The sequence below is a fragment of the Felis catus genome, chromosome F1 (genome assembly GCF_018350175.1).
Source record: "Felis catus isolate Fca126 chromosome F1, F.catus_Fca126_mat1.0, whole genome shotgun sequence".
In the NCBI taxonomy this organism is placed as follows: domain Eukaryota; kingdom Metazoa; phylum Chordata; class Mammalia; order Carnivora; family Felidae; genus Felis; species Felis catus.
Genome location: NC_058384.1, coordinates 1,085,601 through 1,106,874, shown reverse-complemented (window position 1 = coordinate 1,106,874; position 21,274 = coordinate 1,085,601). Strand labels below are relative to the sequence as shown.

General features: G+C 53.8%; 1 protein-coding gene across 16 annotated transcripts in view; it reads right to left on the bottom strand.

Moving 5' to 3' along the window:
• The window catches only part of CNIH3 (cornichon family AMPA receptor auxiliary protein 3), a 220,236-nt gene that overhangs the window by 132,283 nt on the left and 66,679 nt on the right, over nucleotides 1–21,274 (bottom strand). For 5 of the 16 annotated variants that reach the window (XR_006591398.1, XR_006591399.1, XR_006591400.1 and 2 more), the window contains exon 1: nucleotides 3,791–4,275. The exons of 1 other annotated variant lie outside the window; for it this stretch is intronic. Coding sequence is in view for 7 of the 15 variants with exons in the window: in XM_023248023.2 (XP_023103791.2) it covers nucleotides 3,791–3,871 (81 nt within the window). In the remaining 8 variants the exon portion in view is untranslated. Of the gene's footprint in view, nucleotides 1–3,790; nucleotides 4,314–21,274 lie in introns of those variants that run through there. 10 more of the 16 variants (XM_023248021.2, XM_023248015.2, XR_006591404.1 and 7 more) reach the window with 7 other exon arrangements.

Genomic DNA, 21,274 nt, shown 5'->3' with positions numbered 1-21,274 from the left:
CAAGAGACCAAAGCAGGGTCTCAAAAAGACAGGCTGGGGACGCCTGGGTGGCGCAGTCGGTTAAGCATCCGACTTCAGCCAGGTCACGATCTCGAGGTCTGTGAGTTCGAGCCCCGCGTCGGGCTCTGGGCTGATGGCTCAGAGCCTAGAGCCTGGAGCCTGTTTCCGATTCTGTGTCTCCCTCTCTCTCTGCCCCTCCCCCGTTCATGCTCTGTCTCTCTCTGTCCCAAAAATAAATAAACGTTGAAAAAAAAAAAAAGTGACTCTAGGTACTAAAAAATTTTAAGGGTGCCTGGGGGGCTCAGTCGGTTAAGTGTCCAACTTCGGCTCAGGTGGCGATCTCACAGCTTGTGGGTTCGAGCCCCGCGTCGGGCTCTGTGCTGACAGCTTGGAGCCCGGAGCCTGCTTCGGGGTCTGTGTTTCCATCTGTCTCTGCCCCTCCCCCACTCACTTGCTCCCGCGCGCGCTCTCTCTCTCTCTCTCTCTCTCTCTCTCTCTCTCTCTCTCAAAAATAAATAAACATAAAAAAAAAAAACCTTTAAAAGCCAAAACCCTGAAAATGAAACTTTGATCTTTTCGAAGACTGATTTCGTCTGTATTTATACAAACGTGACGGTCGGCAAAAGGCCCAACCAAGCTGGTGCTGAGAGGCCTGGTGCCAGTAAATGCTGCTCATTTTATCCTGGCTGGAAACGGACATCAGTCCACATCCGAAACCCTTCACAACACCTCTTCTCCCTTCTAAACATCCAGAGGCAATTTTTTAAAACACACAATGTTTGAAAGAAGAAACACCCAAATCTTTTCTGGAGGATAAGGTTAACGGTGATCTTGTTCTATAGATGTCCCTGTATTTTCGAAATTTTCCACAAGGAGCCTGTATCGTTTTATGAGCAGAAACACTGATTTTTTTTTTTTTTTTTACAAAAAGAAACAGAATCTCCTCCTCTTAAAAGGGACACATGTTAGGTGTCTCTGTGATTATGATTCCAACCAGAAGTTCCAGCTCCAGATATCTTATTTATGCAGAGAAACGTAATCCTCTGGGTAAAAGCGTGATCCACTATTATCAAAGTTAAACACGCCCAAGATAATAACCACAGCTGGAAAAAAGACACGGGCACACCAGGCTCGGACTCAGCTGCAGTCCCAGTTGTGACACACAGCAGCTGTGCAAGTTTCATAACCTCTCTGATCCACAGTTCCCTGGCCCATAAGATGTCCGCTGTGAGGAGTAAAGGGCTTCCGGGGCAGAAAGAGCCCATGTGCCCACAGGCATGCAAAGCCACACACACACAGACACGCCGGAAAACAAACCCTCACATTCTGTACATTCCAAATGTGGCAAATAGCGGCTGATGTAAAATTAGCCGGTAATTCAAAATATTTTCATTTGAAAACAAACGCAAATAAATTTTCAAAGTGAAACATGAGACTTGAAAGCGATATGCTTATGGCCACAGCCACCCCTTCTCCCAGGCCTCCGGTGGGAAGTAAACATTCGGTGCCTAGAACCGGCCTGCTGTCCACACTCAATGCCAGTAGCTACCATCATGACCCCTAAGCAGGTGTGTACCATTGACAAGAAGAAAGTGCCGTCTTCGTGACTTACGGCCTAGACCCGGCAACGGGGCATGTCCCCAGCTGCGGTGTATGTTAAGTGACCAATTCATTCATTCCTGGGGATGTTCACATAGGCTAAGCGATCAAAACGCCTTATCAGATCAAAAAATATCGGAGGAAGAAGCCAGAAAGAAAGCAAACCACCGCCCAACCCAGAACTCGCTCTCCTAAATTTCCCTTGAAGTAATTACCACTGTATGAGCAACACCCACACATACAACATGTGCATCGATTTCCCCTTTCAGTGTTCAGCAGCCCGATCGATGAGGGGAGGCTCTGGGCTGTTTGATCCGGAGGAAGGGAGAAGGAACAGACGAAAGAAACAAGAGGCTAGAGACTCAGGAACGCTTCCTCTAATGTGGATTCAAACAGCACGGATTCCTTTCATTATTAGAAACTGGAATCTCAGCACTCCCACCGGGAATCTGGTCGGGACCTGACGGCATTCGACTACCCCTGGCCAAGGGGGTGGGCGCTGGGGACCCGGCTGGCGGGGCCGATGGGGGATCACGGCACGCCTGGCTTTGATTCACACATCTGTTAGCCAACGGGCGGCACCCACCATCCATTTAATTAACCTGCTCTTGAATTATTTATTATCTTCCCCCGAGTGACAGCAAATTATTCTTGCTGGTTACCCGCTCTGCTTCAGAGGTTTGTTCAGACAACTCCAGTCCTGGCAGTTTGATGGAGGCCCTGGTTCCTGCCACCCTCTGGCCAAGGCAAAGACACGAGGAAACAGCAAGTGAAGTGTCTGAAAAAAGGGAATCATGAGCCTTCTGAAATGCAAGGAAACTCCCCAAATCCAAGGAAGCAGAGAAAACTCCCTTGAAGACATGAGCACGTATGTGCTGCCCTGTTGGGGCGTGATCTGCCCTGCACCCCTTTTCCTTCTAAACTAGGTAAAGTTTCATTCTCGCCTAATAACCGTCAACAACTTCTAGACTCAATGCTGTAGCGAGGATTAGACCTGGGATCCTGGGGCAGAGGAGAGGCCACAAAATGCCATCACTTCCCACCGCAGGATTTTTGATCCGGCCTGAAATTCCTGTGTCTGAATTCCTTCTCCCCCCACCCCACCTCACCCCCAACTCCCCCTAGATTCCTAAACCGACTGATGCACAGACTTGCACCATCCAGACGCAAGGGGAGGCCTGGGGACCACCCAGGTCAACTCTCACTTTGGGGCTGTGGAAGGAAGCCCAGCAAGCATCTTCCCTGCCGCCCGGTCTCTGTCCTCGCTCTCAGAGAGCCTGTACCAGGGGCTGCGCTAGCCTAGTCTCACGCTCTAGAAACCTCTCCTACGAAACACCAGCATCCCACCCACCCCGCTACCCTCCTGGTCTGCTTCCCCGGCACCTGCCCCTGCAGGCGCGCTCCGCAGGGCTCGCCAGAGACGAGCCTCCGGGAATCCATCCCAGGGTCCCTCCCCGCCTCCGGGCTCGCTGGGCCGGGAGGCTGCGCGCCGCGGGCTCCGTCCGGAACTGGCGACCTCACCATTCCCCTCCCCACCGGCCCCCCGCGGGCGAGGGCAGGGGGCCTTGAGGGCGGTGGGCTTGCCAAGCGCTGCTTGGTCTCCGCGCTGCGGCCTCCCCCGGTCCCCACGCAGAAGCGCTCCACGCCCGGGACCCACAGCGCGCCTGCAGACCCGCGGCCCACCTCCACGGCCCCCAGCCCGCGTAGCCCGGGGAGGGCGGCGGGACGCCGGCGCCGACAGTCTGCCACCTGCTGGGGTCTTGCAGGGGCTGGTGGCAGCGGAGGACGGGGAGACTCGCCGCGGGACAGGCGACCTCCACCTCCGGTCCCCTGCCCTCCGGGCCCGGCTCGCCGCGCGCCCTCTCCCACTTTGTCTCCAAACGTGCCTCGGCCAGACGCTGACACGCTCCGGGTTAGTTGTTACAGTTACTAGACTAACCGCCGGGCCCGCAACTGCGGACAGGGAGGAGCCGGCTGGGCGGGGGGTTGCAGCCGCGCGCCCCGGGCCCCGCACCGGGGCTGGTGGGGGGCTCGCCCGGGAACCTGCGCTCCCCCCGCCAGCAGCCGGGCTCCGAGGGAGCGCGGGGCCGCCGGCTCGGGATGCCGCCACCTGTCCCCTGCCTCAGGTGCACTTCAGAGAAGCCGGGAAGGGGCGCACGGCAAGAGTTAGAAGTCGCGGCCGGTTACTCACGTGCCAGATGGCGAAGAAGATGAGCGCGGCGCACAGCACCAGGGACAGCATGTAGCAGAAAGCGGCGAAAGTGAAGGCCATGGCCGGCGGCGGGGCCTCGGAGGACCGCACTCCTTCCGGGGGTGTTGGGGGGCGCAGACGGGACCAGGTCCGCACCCCCAGGTCGAGGCCGGAGGCTGGGAGGAGGCAGGCCGGCGGGAGAGCCTCGAGGGTCGGGGGCGGCGAGCAGGGCCGGGACCCCGCAGCTCCGGCGGCCGGACCCTCAGGGGGCGCTCGGGCGTCGCCGGCGGGAAGTGTCCCCAAATGGAGGAAAGCGGTCGGTGGAGAACTCCGGCGGACGACAAGGCTAGAGGGCCCCGGAGGCAAAGCCGGCGAGGGCCGCGCAAGGAGCGCCCGGAGTCCCGGGGAAGAGCCGCCGCTTCCCGCGCGCGAGCCGGAGGGGGAGGCGGGCGCGCCACCGGGGCCCCGCCCGCGCCGCCCGGCGAGCTCCCCCCCGCGGACCCCGGAGCAGCCGGCGGCTCCCTTCCGGGAGCACAGGTCTGGGGGGGTGGGGAGGGGGCGGAGGGGCCGGTGCCCCGCGCGGCGACCCGACCTCCCCGGAGCCCCGGGCCGGACCGGGAACCCGCTCCACCTGCTGCCGCCGCCGCCTCTGCCTCGGCGAGGACCGCGCGGCGCGGCGGGGACGCCCGGGCCCCGGTCCCGCGAGCGCGCCCTCCCGGCCCGCCTCTCCCCGGACACCTGCGGCGGGGGCGGGAGCGGGGGCGGGGCCTCGGAACACGTGCGCGGGGAGAGGTGGGCGCTGCGCGAGGGGGCGGTGTGTGCGCGCGCGGCTGCCGCCCGCAGGTGCCCGCGGCGGCGCGGGGGTGGGGGGTGGGCGGGCGTGCGGCCGCGGGGCGGGGCCGGGGCGGGGCCAGGGCTGCTAGGGTGGGTTTTCCCAAACTGTCGTGCCCTTCACGCCCCAGCCCCTGCAAAAGCCCCCAGTGGCGTTTTTCCCTCGCAGCTTCCACCTCCCCCCCCCCCCACACCATCTGACTTTGGGGTCGGGGCAGCCAGACAGCGAGCGGGACTCTGTTGTTGGCGTTGGTCCAGTGCAGTTGTCAAGGGCACGTGCTTTTGGAGCCAGACCTCTTCGGGCGACTTTCTTAACCTTCTTAAACCTCGGTTTCCTGATCTGAAATAATTGCGGGGGTAAGAGTACCACCAATCCGTTTCAAGGGGTTAAAGTAAGAGCCTAGCAGGGGCCGGGAAGTTGCTACACGTTCAGTAAACCGCAGGGTTGTCACGTGCACACTTGACGCCTCTGGCCCGGCGCCTGGGAAACTCACCGTGCCTCCTGTGTGGGGCTGTCTGACAGGGCAGTGAAAGAAATTCCAGAGAAGTCAGCGCGTCCAGTAAGCAAGCGCACACGTCCTGGAACGTGACCGGCAAACCCCGGTGGGGGCGCTGGAAGCGCATCACGGTTCGGAGCAGATCTCAGAGCACCGGGTACCTTGCAGGCTGCGCGCGAAACAAATCCATCGGCGTTGATCCGCCCGGACCCTGGCGCGCTAACTGTGCCGCTCACGGTTGCGATTCCAACGGCGGGAGAGCTGGAAGGGACGGCTTACGGAGAGCTAGTCCTAGACTAGGACGGGCTCTGCACGCTCCTGGCCCTGGGGTCTTTGCTCCGTACCTCGACACGTCCTGCAGCTGCCTGGCCACGCCTGCAACTTGGAAACTAGACGCCTTTCAACGGCGAAGTGCACCTACTAGGGCGAGTCGTAGTGTTGACAGGGGGTCATCGGATCAGCGTTTGATTGCCTCTGGGTCAGGACCGGCTACGCAGGACTGGGGAGGCCAAGGACAAATGAAAACAGGACTCCTTGTTAAAAAGTTATTAAGAATTTCAAGACGGGGGCGCCTGGGTGACTCGGTCGGTTGAACTTCCGACTTTGGCTTGGGTCATCATCTAGGGGTTCACGGGTTCGAGCCCTAGCCTGGGGCTCTGTGCTGGGAGTCTGGAGCCTGCTTCAGATTCTGTGTCTCCCTCTCTCTGTGTCCCTCCTCCACTCTGTCTCTCTCTCTGTCAAAATAAATAAACATTAAAAAAAACAAAAACAAAAAAAACAAAAACGAAGAATTTCAAGAGCGAAGCAGCAAAGCATTAAACCAAGCACAAGGTCCTCCTGAGCCCAGGACCCTGGACAGCTGTGGAGGTTGTGCACTGTGAATCCAGCCGTGCTTTGGGTTATACATTTTATCACTTTCTCTTTCACTCGTGTGTCTCCCAGTATCAATTCTCATTAAAGAAGATTTGGAAAATATGGAAATGGAAAAGAGGAGACAAACACCAGAGTTGGCTGATCTCAGAAACCAGCAACAGAATAGTGGTGTGCTCCTTCCCAGCTCTGTTTTCTGCTTTCGATGTTATACCAATCATTTCTCCTTTTTAAGAAATGTTTTAATGTTTATTTTCGAGACAGAGAGAGAGAAAGAGGGAGAGAGAGTGTGTGATCAGGGGAGGGGCAGAGAGAGAGGGAGACACAGAATCCGAAGCGGGCTCCAGGCTCCGAGCTGTCAGCACAGAGCCCGACGCGGGGCTCGAACCCACGAGCTGTGAGATCATGACCTGAGCCGAAGTCGGACGCTTAACTGACTGAGCCACCCAAGTGCCCCACCAATCATTTCTTTTAACGGTGGTAATTATGCTATATAAATTCTGTGGCCCCAAAACAATAAGAAAATATCAAAGGGAAATGCCATCGTTCAAATATTTTGAGTTCCTTCCGGGTCTGATCTAGTGTCTTTTATTTCTGCTGGTTCTTGCTTATGGTGTCCTAGCTCCTCATATGTCCAGTAAGTTTTCACTGTATGTCAAACTTTTTAGAAAAATTTCTTTGCAGATTGAATCACCCCACGTCCCAGCAATAGCACTGCTAGGAATTTACCCAAGGGATGCAGGAGTGCTGATTCATAGGAGCACATGTACCCCAGTGTTTATAGCAGCATTTCAACAGTAGCCAAATTTGGGAAGAGCCCAAATGTCCATCGACTGATGAATGGATAAAGAAGATGTGGTTTATATATACAATGGAATACGACTCGGCGATGAAAAATGAAATCTTGCCATGTGCAGCAACGTGGATAGAACTGGAGGGTAATTAGGCTAAGTGAAATTAGAGAAAGACAGATATCATATGATTTCACTCATATGTGGAAGTTGAAAAACTTAACGGAAGCCCATGGGGGAAGGGAAAGAAAAAAATATACAGTTACAAACAGGAGGCAAACCATAAAAGACTTTTAAATACAGAGAACTAATTGAGGGTGGATGGGCGATGGGGGAGAGGGGAAAGTGGGTGATGGGCACTGGGTGTTGTAAGTGTTGAATCATGGGCATCTACCAAGAGCACACTGTGCACAGTTATGTTACTAACTCGACAATAAATTGTCAATAAATAAATAAATAATTTATTTATTATTATTACAATATATAATATTGTAATAATATATTATTGTATATAATATATACAATATATATAATATTGTAATACAATATATTATTGTACAATATATTATTACAATAAATAAACTTTAAAAAAAAAGTTATTTGCAGAAGTTCAAGGACTGAGATGATGTTACCTTTCTCCAAGGAGGATTTTCTACATCTTTTGCCGGCTGTCTGGGGGACGCGAGCACGCTAGAATTGCCCTACTCCAGGGGCGCCTGGGTGGCGCAGTCGGTTAAGCGTCCAACTTCAGCCAGGTCATGATCTCGCGGTCTGTGAGTTCGAGCCCCGCGTCGGGCTCTGGGCTGATGGCCCAGAGCCTGGAGCCTGTTTCTGATTCTGTGTCTCCCTCTCTCTCTGCCCCTCCCCCATTCATGCTCTGTCTCTCTCTGTCCCAAAAATAAATAAACGTTGAAAAAAAATTAAAAAAAAAAATTAAAAAAAAAAAAAAAAAAAGAATTGCCCTACTCCAAATTCGCGGTTTGAGATTTTCAGGGGTAACCAGATGACCGTGGTCTGCCCGAGGCGGGTTTTTTCCGCTTCACCCTCATTCACAAGGAGCAGTCCTTTTGGATCCCGGGCCGAAGCAGGTTTTTATCACGTCCTAAGCCCTGGTGGTCCTTGGACTCTGGCTTTTCCCCAAGCCCTACAAAGCACTAAAAGCCCAACCCAGCCTCACCCCTCCTCCAGATCGGCAAATGCCCCAAAGGGCAAAACTGGCCCCCACTGCTGGGCTGACCTCTCCGGATCCTGACCCCTCTCCGAACTTGTCCCCAGAAGTCCTTGCTCTCAGGGCAAGTCTTTGATGCTTTTAAGAAGCTGTTTAGAGATTTTATTCAGCTCTTTAAACTGTGTGTGGTGGGAGGATTGGTCTGAATTATCCAGCCCAGCATTATCAGAATCAGGAGTGTCTACGTCGAAATCTAATGTCAAACAAAAATTGAATCCCGCATCCCACCACTCTGACTTCCAAGGCTCCATACATATCTCAGCCTCTATTTTTCTTGACCTTTCCCCAGCCCTGCTGCAGAATTGTCTACAGGACTAGAATTTCAGAAAGTGAGAGCTGCAGGCAGTTATATTAATTCAACAAATGTTCTCTAGTGGTGGTGGGCACGTGTCAGGGACCCACAGGATTCCCAGCCTAAGTGGTGAGGTTATAAATAACCCCTTCACATGGGAGTTAGAAGAAAGACAAGAAAGAAAAGGAAGAATTGCCTGTAACACTTACTGCCTGAGGAAGGCAAGAGAGAAAGTAATGAGGAATGGATTTTGAGTGACCAACCTACATGGATTCATCTACCGTAGACATTGAAAGGGCAACTGTTTTATTTTTTTTCTGAGCCGCCATGCAGCCCCAAGTGGCCATGTGACAGTCTTGGAGCTTATGAGATATGTACCCCTTTGGGCTGGAATGCAGATGTGATTCCTGGAGGTACAGCAGCCATCTGGCAATAATGAGGAAGCAATCAACACATTAAGAATGGAAAGCTAAAAGAGTAAGAACCGTTGACATCATAATAGAGCCACCAAACCAGGCCTGAACTTCCAATTCCCTGGCTTCTTATAGACTGAGACAATAAAACTTCTGACTTTGGGGGGTGGGGGGCACCTGGGTGGCTCCATCCGTTGAACGTCCAACTCCTGGTTTCGGCTCAGGTCACAATCTCACAGTTCGTGGGATCGAGCCCCACATCGGGCTGTGCGCTGACAGCTCAGCCCCTTCTTGGGATTCTCTCTCTCTCTCTCTCTCTCTCCCTCTCTCCCTCTCTCTCTGCCCCTCCCTCCCTTGCACACGCACGCTCCTGGTTTTCCCAAATTGCATTTTCCAGCCGGTTTGTTCAAACCAGAATCTAAAGATGTTCCCTCCACACCTCTCGCCCCCAGGGCTTTTTAACCTTCTCCTCGTGGGTAATTTACCCAACGATAATTATTTTGGGGTTGAACGTCTGCTGCTGACGGCAGCGTGCCGAGCTCAGTGACCGTGCCCGGTGGGAGCCCGCGTGCGTGTGTATCTAAGCTGGCGCTGTCTGACTCCGGACTGTGTTCACATAACTCGCGTGGCACATACACGCGCGTGGAGAAGCCAGCCGCGGATTACTGACTCACGCCTGCTCGACGTACCTGCTCTTCATTCTCCCGAAAACAACTGAAATCTAACTCTGAGTCCCCTTCCCGCTTGACCGGCAGGAAACTCGGTATCAGCCTTGGCTGGGGCTGCCCAGGGGGTCTGGGGACCTCACACACACCAAACACCGGGCAGCTCCTCCCACTGCCATCGGTTGGTCATCTGCCCACGCTGGTTCCTGCCGACGTCCCAGCTGGACCGGTCCCGGGTGCCCACACCTCTGGCCTTCTGCTCCCTCCCAGATGGAGTGCCGGGAGCCCCGATGCCTAGTTCTGCCCACCCCGGGCACCCACAGCCCCGTCTCTGAGGTCTCGCCTGCTCCAAGAGTCGGGGGCGTGAAACAGTGTAGGTATGGGTCCCCCTCCCGAACCCCAGCTTCAGCGTCTTTCCGGTCTGCAGGGGATCGCTTCCTGCCTCCGTCCAGCTGTTGGCAAAGCCAGTCTCCCCTTGGCTCTCTCCCCCAGAGGGACATCTCCCAGAATCTTCCAGAATCTCTCCAGAGCCGGAAGGAACCTTGGACTTCAAAGCTCTCTAACTTTCCACCTCCCGGTTTATCCAGCCAATATTCGTTAGCGTAACTGCCGTGATTACGACAATATCGAAAAGTTTTCTGTTCTGACTGGTAAACATCACAACGGCTGTTGTAGCGAACAGGAAAATTAACACGTGACTACATTCTAAATTAAACCCATTCATTCCAGCTAATTGTCACGGGATGTCACAAGGACCGTTGATGAACGGGCCCCGACCTGCTCATCCAGCACAAGGCTCACCATGCGATCGGCACCCTGGATTCTCACCGGACGGAAATCGCGTGGTGGCCCTGAACAGTCATCACTCTGGTCACATGGGCGCGTCGGAATTCTGTGTAAGCGGTAAACGCAGTGTTTCCATGCTCATAGGTTTAAGAATTTGTATGGAAAGTATTAACAATGAGCTCACAAAAGAAAGGAAACTGAGCAAGGATCCATTTGTTAGCGTTCACCTAAGTATCACGCAGCTCAGTCTTCTGAGTCTGCGGGGAACCTTTCTGTCACTGCAGCGTGTCCCAACCACCCGAACACCTTCCACACTCGTGAGAATTAGTACAAAGTAACACGATACTTCTCAATACTCCACTCTCCATCATAGTTTGATTATTTTTTTAATTTTTTTAAATGTTTATTTATTTTTGACAGAGAGAGAGAGAGAGAGAGAGAGAGAGAGCATGAGCAGGGGAGGGGCAGAGAGAGGGAGACACAGAATCCGAAGCCGGCTCCAGGCTCCCAGCTGTCAGCCCAGAGCCCGATGTGGGGCTCAAACCCACGAACCGGGAGGTCATGATCTGACCTGGAGTGATCTGGAATGGTCATGATCTGAGCTGGAGTCGGACACTTAACTGAGCCACCCAGGTGTCCCACAAAGGAGGGACTTTGAATATAAATCCATCTGTCTGTGATAAAGACAGGTATCAAAAACACTCCGAAACATACCTGTGATACTATTTACAGTTAGCATCTCTACAAAAATCAACACAATTTGCACTAGCATTCATTTTCCCTGCTACTTTAAGCAATTTAAGTTTCTTTTTTTTTAATTTTTTAAATACTTATTTATCTGAGAGAGAGAGAGAGAGAGAGAGAGAGAGAGAATATGAACGGGGGAGGGACAGAGAGAGGGAGACAGAATCCGAAGCAGGCTCCAGGCTCTGAGCTGTCAGCACAGAGCCCGACGCAGGGCTCGAACCCACAAACCGCAAGATCATGACCTGAGCCCAAGTCAGACATTCAACCGACTGATCCACCCAGGCGCCCCTAAATTTAAATGTTTACAATGTCGATAAAATGATTAAAAATATCGAGAAAATAAAAAATGCTAACAGTAGCCAGCATGTGCTTAAACATGCTCGAGCATTTCCAAACATGAAATATTCAGGAGCTTCTTAAACAAGAATAGTATCTATTTGAGCCCACATTGCATTCTAGATTTGTGGTCCCACTTGTTAGAAAACATACATCCAATGAAATGAGAAAACAATTTAATTGAAAAGTTATAAATCAAGACAGTAAAATACTCATTTTCTATGACACATCTGTGTTTTGCATCAAAGCGTATCAACAATTTATTTTAAAATGAGAAATTTAAGGGCGACTGGGTGGCTCAGTCGGTTAAGCGGCCGACTTCGGCTCAGGTGATGATCTCGCGGTCCGTGAGTTCGAGCCCTGCGTCGGGCCCTGTGCTGACAGCTCGGAGCCTGGAGCCTGCTTCGGATTCTGGGTCTCCCTGTGTCTCTGCCCCTCCCCTGCTTGTGCTCTGTCTCTGCGCTCTCTCTCTCTCTCTCAAAAATAAATAAACATTAAAATGGAAAACGAATTTAAAGAATAAGCCTTAGAAAACAACCCTCTGTTGTTTTTGCTCCGTGTGACTTTACAAGAAATAAGTGTTTCTGTTAAAGCGACTTCATTCAACGCCACTCAGCAAAAGTAATCAAGCTAAGGATAAGTCAGAGAAACTACAGGGAGACAGAAATACGATGTACCACTTGAAACAAAGCCAATTATGAATCCCAAGAAAGCTATTCGATTATCTAGTAAATTACATAAAGCGATGACACAGGTAAGAAGCAGAATGAATTTCCTTTCCTGTCTGTTAAATGCTGTGACTTCACCAAACGAGGTTTGCAAAGCTCCACGGAACGAGGGTGACCAAAAATTAACGAAAATCCATCCAACTCATGAAATACGTTCTGTGAGGACAGAGAGGCCCCGCGGGTCCCCGCTCTCCAGTCGCGAGGCTGAGGTGACGCCCTGGGGAAGGCCTTCCTGGCTATTCCTGCCCCAGGCCCTTTGTAAGTGCGGCCAGCACCACGCGGAACCCAGCCCAGAGCTGAGTCACCAGCAGATAAAGAAAAGCTGCCATTTCAAGCCTTGGTGGTGCGGCGACCGCGGCCTGCAAACGTCCTTTATTCGCCAAGCGACCTTCCCGACGTGGAACCCACCGTGCACAGAGCTCGCGGCTTCGAGAAGGGGAAGCATCCAGAAAGGAAGCTCTCCCGCAGCTCCGATGAGGCCTGCCTGCAGATCCCTTCACTCCGTTTGCTCTGATCCCCGCAGCCCCCCAAGTCCCCTCCTGACAAGCAGGGCACAAATCCTCTGGGGTCTGGGGCAGGTGACACGTCCAGGGCACCCTGGCTAGGCGTGGGCTACAGGGTCACGTGTCCTCCAGAGGCTGAGTCCTTATTACCACCTCATTTGGGGGGGGGGGGGCAGGGTGTGGTAACACATACATGAAACCTAGCTTTTTAACCGGTTTTTACACATTCCGTTCTGTGACATGAAGGACATTCCCAGAGTTGTGCAACCATCACCCCCACTCGAGGGTCTCCAGAAAACGTTCCCCTTCTCCAACCGAAACCGCAACTCTCCATTCTCCCCTCCCCCAGCCCCTGGCTCCCACCATCTCACGTCCGACCTCTGCGCACCTGACCGTTCTGGGTCCCTCATATCCGCGGAACGCCGCCCCGACACGTCACCCCTCTACGTGCTGAATCTCCGTCTCCCTCTGTAAACTGGGGGGCACCCGACCCCCCAGCGCGTGCCACGCCCGGTCTCCCCCGATCCTCACGCACTGCCACGTGTGTCTCAGCATCTCCGAGGCCCCCGCGTGAAAACGGAGATTCAGAGAGGGTCAGCCGCTTGCGTCAGGTCACACGGGCAACTGCAGGCTCAGCCAGGATTCGTGCGCGACGCGGGAGCCCGACCGCGAAGACGGCGAGGCCTAGGGACGCTGGCTTCCAGGACAGAGAGCCAAGAAACTTAGCAGCTACGTGTGTGCGCGCACAGAATGGGCCGTTGTGCAGCTCGCTATCCGGGACCCGCAAACCGAGGCCCGAGCACGTCCCGGTGCGCGGGGCAAGGGGCAGATGGCAAGACGGTTGGGCCCGATTAGTCTGTGGTCTCTCCTGATCCTTTGAAATGGGCCTCCGGGAAACGCGTCTCCGCAGTGAGACCGAGCCCCTCCCCCCATGCCACTGGCGACGCCCAGCGGTACAGAGAAGTCACGGAACTTTGCCAGGAACACACAGCCAGTAGGCGGAGGGGCTAGGGTTCAAACCCAGGCAATCTGCCCACACAGATCCCGAAACCCCGAGCCTCCCAGAGGGCCTGGGCTAACGGCCCCGAGTCCTGTGTATTGTAAGTGACTTGGGATTCGAGGGGTACCTGTAGGGAGGACGTGACCGTTCAACCGCACCCAGGAGCACAGGTAAGATCCAGGGAAGTAAAGGGGTGCAGGTGCCCTCGTCGACTACTAACAGGCCCGTCCGACTGAGTTAACAGGGAGAGACACAGCATCACCAGAAAAGTAGTTTGGCGGCCTCAAATGCCGACCCGGAGGAAATAAAAACAACTTCAAGTGAAGTCAAGGTCTGCCGCGTGGCAGGTACGGTGCTGCCATTAGAAGCAAATATGCTGGGTCACCTGGGGGGATCAGGCGGTTAAATGTCCAACTCTTGGTTTCGGTTCAGGTCAAGATCTCAGGGTTCATGGGTTCGAGCCCTGAGTCGGCTCTGTGCTGACAGCTCAGAGCCAGCTTGGGATTCTGTCTCTCCCTTCCCCTTCCTCACTTGCTCTCTCTCTCTCAAAGTAAATTAACTTAAAAATAATTCTTCTCCTCCCCAAAACTCAAGTTTGGGGCAAAGTCTTACACTATACGGAGCAGCCATCAGAGCTACGTGTCCAAGTGTCAATGAACACTTTGTGCAAACAGCAGACCCCACCAAACCCTCCAAGAGTCTGCTCTGAAAAAGGGCCACGGTCTGCCCTCACCCGGCACAGAACCAGTTTCGCCCGTGCGTAGGAAGTAATGTCGCTTGTCGTTTACCCCGGACGCTCCGTCTCACCAGAGAAGACCAAACCGTTATTTCTGGTTCGAATGTGAACTCACAAGAGTGAGGGTGGGTGGGAGCACGGGGTAGCCGGGCCCCCACAGTGCGAGCAGGTGCGCGGAGCTCGTGCCCACGAATATTCAACTGCTCGCTTGCTCTGACGTCCAGCAAAGGCCGGGCGACTGCAGACCCAGACAGGTTTTCTGAGCAGCAACGATTTCAGTCCAACCTTTCATCTCAGAGCCCAGGTTACACTGTGGGAGTTTTAAATACGTTTCTTGTTAAAGCAGCTGCAAAGGTCCCACCAGAAACTATGCTGTTTCTGAAAAATCCCCCTCCTCCATCTCTGATGGAGTCGGGGGCCCAGGGCCAGGACTCCTGTGCTAGCAGAGGTCCCAAGCAGGGACAGACATCCTACCTGGAGCCACCGGGGCCTCCTGGCCCCTCCCGGACCCTGAGCCTGCGCCCTGGTCCTCAGGCTCTTGCAGAGTGCAGGTCCAAGGCAAAGCCCCTGAGAAAGTTTGCACACTCTTTAAAACTTGAAAAGAGGGGCGCCTGGGTCGCTCAGTCAGATGAGCATCCGACTTCGGCTCAGGTCATAATCTCACAGCGTGTGAGTTCGAGCCCCACGTCGGGCTCTGGGCTGACAGCTCGGAGCCTGGAGCCTGCTTGGGGTTCTGTGTCTCCCTCTCTCTCTGCCCCTCCCCCGTGCGCTCTCTCTCTCTCTCTCTCAAAAATGAATAAACATTAAAAAAATTTTTAAGGGGCGCCTGGGTGGCGCAGTCGGTTAAGCATCCGACTTCAGCCAGGTCACAATCTCGCGGTCCGGGAGTTCGAGCCCCGCGTCGGGCTCTGGGCTGATGGCTCAGAGCCTGGAGCCTGTTTCCGATTCTGTGTCTCCCTCTCTCTCTGCCCCTCCCCCGTTCGTGCTCTGTCTCTCTCTGTCCCAAAAATAAATAAACGTTGAAAAAAAATTAAAAAAAAATTTTTTTTTTTAAACTAGCAAAGAATGAGTGATAGGGGACAAAAGGTACAAACCTCCAGGTATAAGACGAGTGAGTCCTGGGGACACAAGCATAGTGACCACGGTGGGGAGCACGGTGCCCTACATTTGGAAGCTGCTAAGACATCTTGAAAGTTCTCATCCCAAGAAGAAAAATTGTAAAAGTGTGGCTCATTGTAAATATGACTGGCGTTCACTAACCTTCTCCTGGGGAGCATTTCACAATATGTACGCATATAGCACCTTATGCTGTGCAGCTTGGGCTCGTATAGCTCTGTATGACAGATCCCAATAAGACTGGAAAAAAATAAAAGTAAATACTAAATTTAAAAAAAATTTGAAAGAAAGCTATTGAGGAAAAATAAAAGAAAATGCTGCTTACACATTTTGAATATTGTCATTCATTCAACGGATACTCAGTGACACCATAGTATGTGTCTGGTTGTCCCATTAAGTCTTGGGGACAGATATCCAAAGAGGCACAACATCATCTCTACCCACAGAGAGTTCACAGTTTAGTTTTGGAAGCAAACACAGGAGGGAAAAAACACAGCTTATGGTAAATATTTAGGGATGCCGGGGAATTTATATACTAAAACTCAAACATGCAAAAACTATAAATAGATTTTCTATAACTAGTCTTTCCTTGTGCTCAGTCCCCACTGACAACACACAGATTTTCCGATAAAAAAATAGCTCAGGCTCTTGTAGACTGGGAACATTTCTTTCCCGTATATGTGCACTGACTTTCCAAGTGCGAGTTCCCTATCAGATCTGCTTCCTGTTTCCAGAGGGGCGCTGGCCACATACCTGCTTCCTTCTCCGATGGCACCAGGTGCAGGAGAAATCTTCCTACCTTATGGCATCCCGCACAGGCCTGCGGTCCACCTGTTGTCCCTTGACCTCTCCTGGGTTGTGACCGGTGTCTCCCAGCATCCCAGGCTGAGGTCCTGGGTGTCTGGCCTCCTCTCCCTCAGCGGCTCCTCGGGCAGGTCCACACCCCCACCAGCCGAGCAGACTGCGGGGCCCATGGCAGCACGCTGGACACGGGCAACAGGAACATGACCCAGAGCACCAGCACCACCCATCGGGGCACACGGTACCCTCTCCCGTGGCTTCCCGAACCAAGTCCCCCAACCTGGAGGGCTTACAGTACAGAAATTGATTTCCTCACGGTGCTGGGGGCCGGAAGTCTGAAGCCCAGATGTCAGCAGGGCCACGCCCCCTATGGTCTCTCCAGGACCCTCCCACGCCTCTTCCAGCCTCTGGTGGCCCTTGGCGCTCCTGGACCCGTGGCCGCATCGCCCCGTCTCGGCCTGCGTCCTCCCCGTCTCTCCCTGGGTTCTGTCCTCACCCGCCTTATAAGGGCACCAGTCCAATCGCTGGATGTAGGCCCTGCCGTAAATCGAGGAGGATTTCTTCTAGAGAGCCTTAACGGATCCCATCTGCAAACAATTTCCAAATCAGGTCTCATTCTGAGCCTCCAGGTGAACCCAGACTTGGGGGCTACCCATTCGACCCGCTCTGCACACCATGCCGCGACAGTCGCATCAAAGCCAGACTTTCTCTAAGGGGCTGGCGGTGTCCCAGGGAAGCAGAGAATTTGCCCTCACGTCCCCAGAGTCCCCAGGTCACCACGCATCACCCCTGAGCAGTTCCAGATGCTGATGCCGCTGGGAGAACCAGATCGTTCACGAGTCAGCAGGGAGTCCCCTGATGGGAGGGCTCCCCCGCATCACGCGATTCCTGACACCAGCTGGGTGACCTACCATTTCACCAATTCAGACCCTGCCCACCCGGAGAGGGCGTCGGACCCCCGAGACCATCCCCTGCTTCAGAGGCCAAACGCAAGTGCAGGTCTCTACCGGGCTTCCGACCCATTGTTACAAATCAAAATTGGACCGAGTAAATGTGAAGATCTGATCCGCTTTATTAATCGACTCACGAATCAGGCGGCACCCTGTCCAGCAAGTAGAGGGGAGCTCTGGGGAGTTTACAACATGGAAGGTTCTATAGGCTGGAGGGTGAGGCAAGCAAAGACAAGACTGCTTCAGGCCAGGTGGCCTTCCCTTGGGGGAAAAGGCAGGGATCTTATCAGGTGAATCACCTCACCTTCCTCGGACCGACAGGCCCTCAGGACAGAGTGCCTCACCGTGCCGACCAGAGCATTCCTGGCCCGCTCAGACGACATTTCTGGGGGGAGGTTGAAACTGCAGTCAGGTTAGATGTTAAGCCCCGGTTCGGTGACGCGGCCTGGCCTGAGTGATTCCATTTGGGGCCTGTGGTTTCCTTCTAACACTGTAAATGGGCAGTTCCCATGTGGGTTCCATTCATTTGCCGGACCAGCAGCTCACAGAACTCGGGGCAGCCAGCGTCCTTGCGGGATTACCAGCTTACGGTGAGGGCGCAGCTGGACGAAGAAACGTGTAGGGTGAGTCCGGAAAGATCCCGAACGCAGAAGTGTGGGGCGCACGTGGGTGTGCTCTGGGGCTTGAGCCTGTAAGCCCTCTGTAAGTCCTTTTCCTGTGCGGTGAGAACTTCCCCACATCAGATCTGCACTTCTGCCTACGCTCAGGGAAGAGCCCGTGACCTACCTGCACAGGCCCAGTCGGTTCTCGCCATGAGAGGGGACGACTTGTATCTCTAGAAAGCCCTTTCCTCTTTCAACAAAGTCTGCCTTTCGAGACAGTTGCCCGACTACAGATTCAAAAACAACTCCAAACACGAAACTGGGACCTGATTGTTCCCGTCTCACTCTCCGCGGAGACGCGGATTCATCACGTGCAGAGCTCAGGACGACCAGGGGCAGGGACTTTCTCGAATGAAAGAACCACACTTTGATTCAATCGCACCAGTACCTTGCACATCCCCTCGTAGGCTAAGGAGGCACATATGTGACCCCCTGGAGGGACCATCCCCACCTTTATTCACATCAGCACCGTGCCGGGCAGAGGCAGGATGCTTTTGTTACATGCGTGTTGAATGACTGTGGGGGCTGGAAGGCTTCACGATGGAGGGGACGTTGAGTCAGGCCTTGAAAAATAAGTGAGTAGGTTTTGGATCGAGGGAAACGGGCAGGAAAGGCATTATAAGCAAAGGGCAAAAGACCAAATTCATGGAAGCATGATAGAGAGGGCATCTCCTGGCCCGGAGGATCCCAGGGTGCCCCGAGAGGCGAGAGATGGGGTTGGAGGGCTAAACTGTGGCCCACACCGCGGGACTCAGGCTCCAGGGGTGTGCCCCAGGCTTGGGATTTTCAAGGGAAGGAAACGGAGAGAAGCCGTGTAGGCTGAGAACAGAAGGTGTTTCCAGGGTCGTTCACATGCACGAATGTCTTACTGGCCTGTAACAGATTCCTGGGGAAGCCAGTGAAGGGGTTCAGAGCAAGTCTCCCCAGAATGTGCCCCTCTGGCACGAGGCCTATCTGAGGTGAAGGCCATGAAGGCGTAGCCGAATCAAGAGACACCTGTGCCCCTGCCTTAACGTCCTAGAATGAAAATTGGGGCTCCTGCCCAGAATGAAGAGTTATGACCAGAGAGACATTATATCTGAGTGGCCCGCCTGTGTGGCAGGGCAAACATCTCCTTACCCAACACTGTCCTCCACTCTGAGGCCCCAGGCCCCCACCCATGCCTTAGCGCCAGATGGCAAATGTCTCACCCTACCTTTTCTGTCTTTGAACCTCTCGTGTGTGGGGTTCCGGGAGGTACGAGATTAAATTCGATTTGTTCCTGTTAGTCTGTCTCATCGTGTCAATGTCGTTCTTAGACCAGCCGGGGGAGCTTTGAAGGGAAGAAGAAAAATTTTCCCCCTCAACACCAGCAGCAGCTGGGTCCTCCGCGTTCCCAAACACACCCCTCGGTCCTAACGTCACAGACTTAACGCTGGCCAACCCGCATGGACATCTCTGAGACTCCCATGTCCTCGTCTCACACGAAGGCTCGCATTGCTGAATCGTGGAGCCAAAATACCGTGTCAAATGATAACGATGCTTGTTCATCACATTCAAGTTCTGCCTTCCTGATGACGGCAAGGTGGATATTTTTACCGCCCTTTGCTCCATGACAAAAGGAAGGGTCTACATAGGCACTTTTTCTCTGCCTTTCCGTTGTCTGCTCTGGCATTAACAGTTAATTTTCTTCTAGCGCACAGACCAGACTTACATCCAATTTGTTCAAGATCAAGCAGAACCTCGCTGTCTGATATAACACCAGGTATAACGTTGTCTGTGAATCTCCCGTTATTCTGAGATTTAAGGACAAATTAGATGTGTGGTATTTATGGGGATTGCATGTGCCTCTCTGCAACGGAAACTTGAGAATGTTTTTCTAATGCCTTTGCTCTGTAAAGTGTCTGCTTGCCCAGCCCCAGCAACTCGAACGAGTCATGGTGGAATAGCCCGCCCGCACCAGGGGGCCACCCGCCCAGCGGACCTCTTCCATCCCCCTCAGGAAGGCGCCCTTGCCCCAAACGATGCGTTCTTTGCTCATGATTTCCACCTGCAATAACTTTTCCTTCGCTAAAGTCCAGTGGGGCTCCTTCCTATCCACGGGCGAGATGGGCTCCATTCGTGAACTGCTGAATAAAGCCAACGTCATGGCAGAATTTTCTCTGTTGCGATCTGGGTGTTTGACCCTTCTCGTCTATCTCCGTTGCCACTGCCCTGAATCCAAAGTAGCAGGGAAGGAGCAGAGAGAGAGGGTGGGAGGGAGAGAGAATCCCAAGCTGAGTTCTGCACTCAGCGCTTAGCGCGGAGCCTGACTCAGGGCTCGAGTTCACGAACCTCGAGGCCATGACCTGAGCTGAAATCAAGAGTCAGTCGCTCGACCGTCTGAGCCACCCAAGGGTCCCTACCGTGCCGGCAGTTTAAAACCAGGGAATGAACAAAAATGGTCGAAGAGCTTTTTCCTGATTCAGAGACTCCAGACCCCGACGTCCTGGGAATTTCAACATGCTCCCCAGGTGATTCTGAAGCATCTGTGATGAGGGATCACTGACCAAACCACCGGTCTCTACGCACCCTCACTGTTGCCTACCGCACCCTCGTTGCCCTCCCTGAGGCATCTCTCGGATGCTGTCCAAAACCATCAGAGATTCCCAACAATGAGGAGGGTAGCTGACGGTTGGCTCCCGCTCACTGGGCCCCACGCGCAATTCAGATCTCGTCCCTCACCGTCCCACAGCTCCGCCGAGCTGGTCCCCTCTCTGGTTGGCATTTCCACCCTCGAACAGGGACTCAACACCCCTGGCATTCCCCACCCACCCAACACAAACCCACCCATCTCTCCCTAGCAAAGCTCTCGGTCCTTGGAGACTCGTCCCCGTGGTCACTCGGGACTGATCCCGGCCAGAAACGCTCCCTCCGTCCTCTCAATTCTTACAGCGCCTGGTATGTGCCTGGGGCAGATGGAGTGGGAAGGCCCAGGACCCCAGATTCACAGGACTCAGAGCAATGTCTTTAAAGGTTAATGTTTCTTCTAAAAGTGTAAGTGAGTTCCGAATTCTCCACGGTCTGTTCATGGAGACCACCAACGCCCCGGGAAATGTGCGTGCGGGCCCCGGGCACATGCTGTGGACCTCAGCGACACGTCAGTTGAAGTCACAGGGCGGAGAAGTAAATTAAAGTCAAAATCTCCTCCCCTCTATGGTTTAGAGTCAAGCAGGTATATAGGAGCGGCTCACAGAACAGCACAGCCCGCGGGCTAGCGGGACTCCCCCTTCCTAGAGGCGTCCGACGCCTTCTGATTCTGAGCATGTCCCGTGGGGTCCCCGGCCCTGCCCTCAACAGGCCCCTCCTACTATTGCCCCAAAACACATACTCTCTCTCCAAGAGGAATCCAGGCAAGGAAAACCCCTTCCCTCCCATTACCTATATAGGTAAGAAGGGAATTCTGCGGGGATCCGTCCGGGAACGTCACGCATAGGACAGCACCCCGGTTATTTCAATATCGATCACTATTCTGGACGAAAAACTAGTCAGCACTTACCTCGGGGAGAAAAGT